At 49.0% G+C, this 2080-nt stretch overlaps 1 protein-coding gene across 1 annotated transcript; it reads left to right on the plus strand.

Moving 5' to 3' along the window:
• Positions 1 to 920: 920 nt before the first annotated feature.
• On the plus strand, positions 921 to 1856 carry LOC138063542 (olfactory receptor 14C36-like). The gene has a single exon (XM_068923157.1). The coding sequence runs from the start codon at positions 921 to 923 to the stop codon at positions 1854 to 1856; it is 936 nt and encodes a 311-aa protein (XP_068779258.1).
• Positions 1857 to 2080: the final 224 nt, after the last annotated feature.

The raw sequence follows: 2080 nt of genomic DNA on the forward strand, positions 1-2080 counted from the left end.
TCTCTGAAGCAGAGCCCACCTTTAGGACATTTGACTGTTTCCCTAAGATGTCCTGTCAGGCTGGGAACTGCCCTCCAGAAGGGCACAGCTGTCTCATAGCACCTCTGTGAGATGTGAGAGACCCATGAGCTGCAGACATGCAAAGAGTATGGAAACAGTGGTGGGAGTCTGTAGATGGGCAGCTGAAAAGAGGCCTGTGTGTCCTTGGCTAGATGGGGAGAGCAGAGACCTGCCTCTGGTGCCCTGAGAAAGAGAGACAAATCTGGAGATCTGTACTTTGAAACTAGACTCCTCTGCTCTCAGCAGTGGCTGCTTTCTTTTTAGGGCAACATGTGAGTGTGATCATCCTCAATCTCAAAGCAGTGTGAGCACAGGACAGCTGGGACCAAGGCTAATAGACAGACTAGCTGTCCTCACTCTGCACCAAGTGGCAGTGAATGCTTTCCTCTCAGGACTCACAGCTGAGAATTTCTGCCTTTGAGGAACACTCCTCAGGTGTGACAGGGGCATTTCAAATACACTAAACAATATTAAAAAATCCCTAAAGCTCTGTTCCTCATCTCTCATTCTTTAGAACTAGTGGTGAAGATGCTGAAAAGCCTTTCCACATGACAAATGGATTTCATTCGACAGAAATTATGAGTGTTAAAACTATTTACCCTCAATCCCACATTCCAACTACTGTACAGCAGAACTGACTCCTCCACAGCCCATGGGTAGAGGCTTCTGCTCCTCATAGCACGTGCAGCCAGCAGAAACCAGAGCTCAAGGAAAGTACCTACCCAGTGGTCCTCACAAAAAAGAGAGAGACAAAGGGTTACTGTCAAGGAAAAATATAACTTTTTTTTCCTTGGAAGGTCTCTCCTAACCTGTCAGCATCTTTTCTTCTTTGGACAATCGCCTGCGCCCCAAGGGAGAAAATGTCCAACAGAAGCTCATTCAACGAGTTCCTTCTCCTGACATTTGCAGACACGCGGGAGATGCAGCTCTTGCACTTCTCGCTCTTCCTGGGTATCTACATGGCTGCCCTCTTGAGCAATGGCCTCATCATCACAGCTGTAGCCTGCGACCACCGCCTCCACACACCCATGTACTTCTTCCTCTTCAATCTCTCCCTCCTCGACCTGGGCTCCATTTCTGCCATTGTCCCCAAATCCATGACCAATTCCCTGTGGGACACCAAGACCATTTCCTACGCAGGATGTGCTGCCCAGGTCTTCCTGGTTCTCTTCTTGTTTTCAACAGAGTATTGTCTTCTCACAGTCATGGCTTATGACCGCTACGTTGCTATCTGCAGACCCCTGCACTACGGGACCCTCCTGGGCAGCAGAGCTTGTGTCAAAATGGCAGCAGCTGCCTGGGGCAGTGGTTTTCTCAATGCTGTCCTACACACTGCAAACACATTTTCCATACCACTCTGTGAAGGCAATGCCCTGGACCAGTTCTTCTGTGAAATTCCCCAGATCCTCAAGCTCTCCTGCTCAGACTCCTACCTCAGGGAATTTGTAGTTCTTGTGGCTAGTCTTTGTTTAGGCTTTGGGTGTTTCGTTTTCATTGTGCTGTCCTACATGCAGATCTTCACAGTTGTGCTGAGGATCCCCTCTGAGCAGGGACGACACAAAGCCTTTTCCATGTGCCTCCCTCACCTGGCTGTGGTCTCCCTCTTTGTCAGCACTGTCCTGTTTGCCTACCTGAAGCCCCCCTCCTTCTCCTCCCCATCCCTGGATCTGGTGGTAGCAGTTCTGTATGCGGTGGTGCCTCCAGGAGTGAACCCACTCATCTACAGCTTGAGGAACAAGGAGCTCAAGGATGCCCTGAGGAAACTGGTTCAATGGGTACAATATCAGCACCAGTAACTGTCTCACGTGCATCCACTCATCATTCACAGAGCATTTGGCATCAAAGCTATGTGTTCTTCATTTCTTTCCTACTTTTCTCTATTACATTCTTGTTTAACAAGAAAAGAAAATGGTTCGTGCCACTTGTCCTCAGGAATTGCTCATTTGAATGTGACCCAGAGACCATGTTGAAGCAGGAAGCCAGACTTCCCCCTTCATCAGCAGATATGGGGGAGCCTCAG

This window comes from Struthio camelus, chromosome 32 (genome assembly GCF_040807025.1).
Source record: "Struthio camelus isolate bStrCam1 chromosome 32, bStrCam1.hap1, whole genome shotgun sequence".
NCBI lineage: Eukaryota > Metazoa > Chordata > Aves > Struthioniformes > Struthionidae > Struthio > Struthio camelus.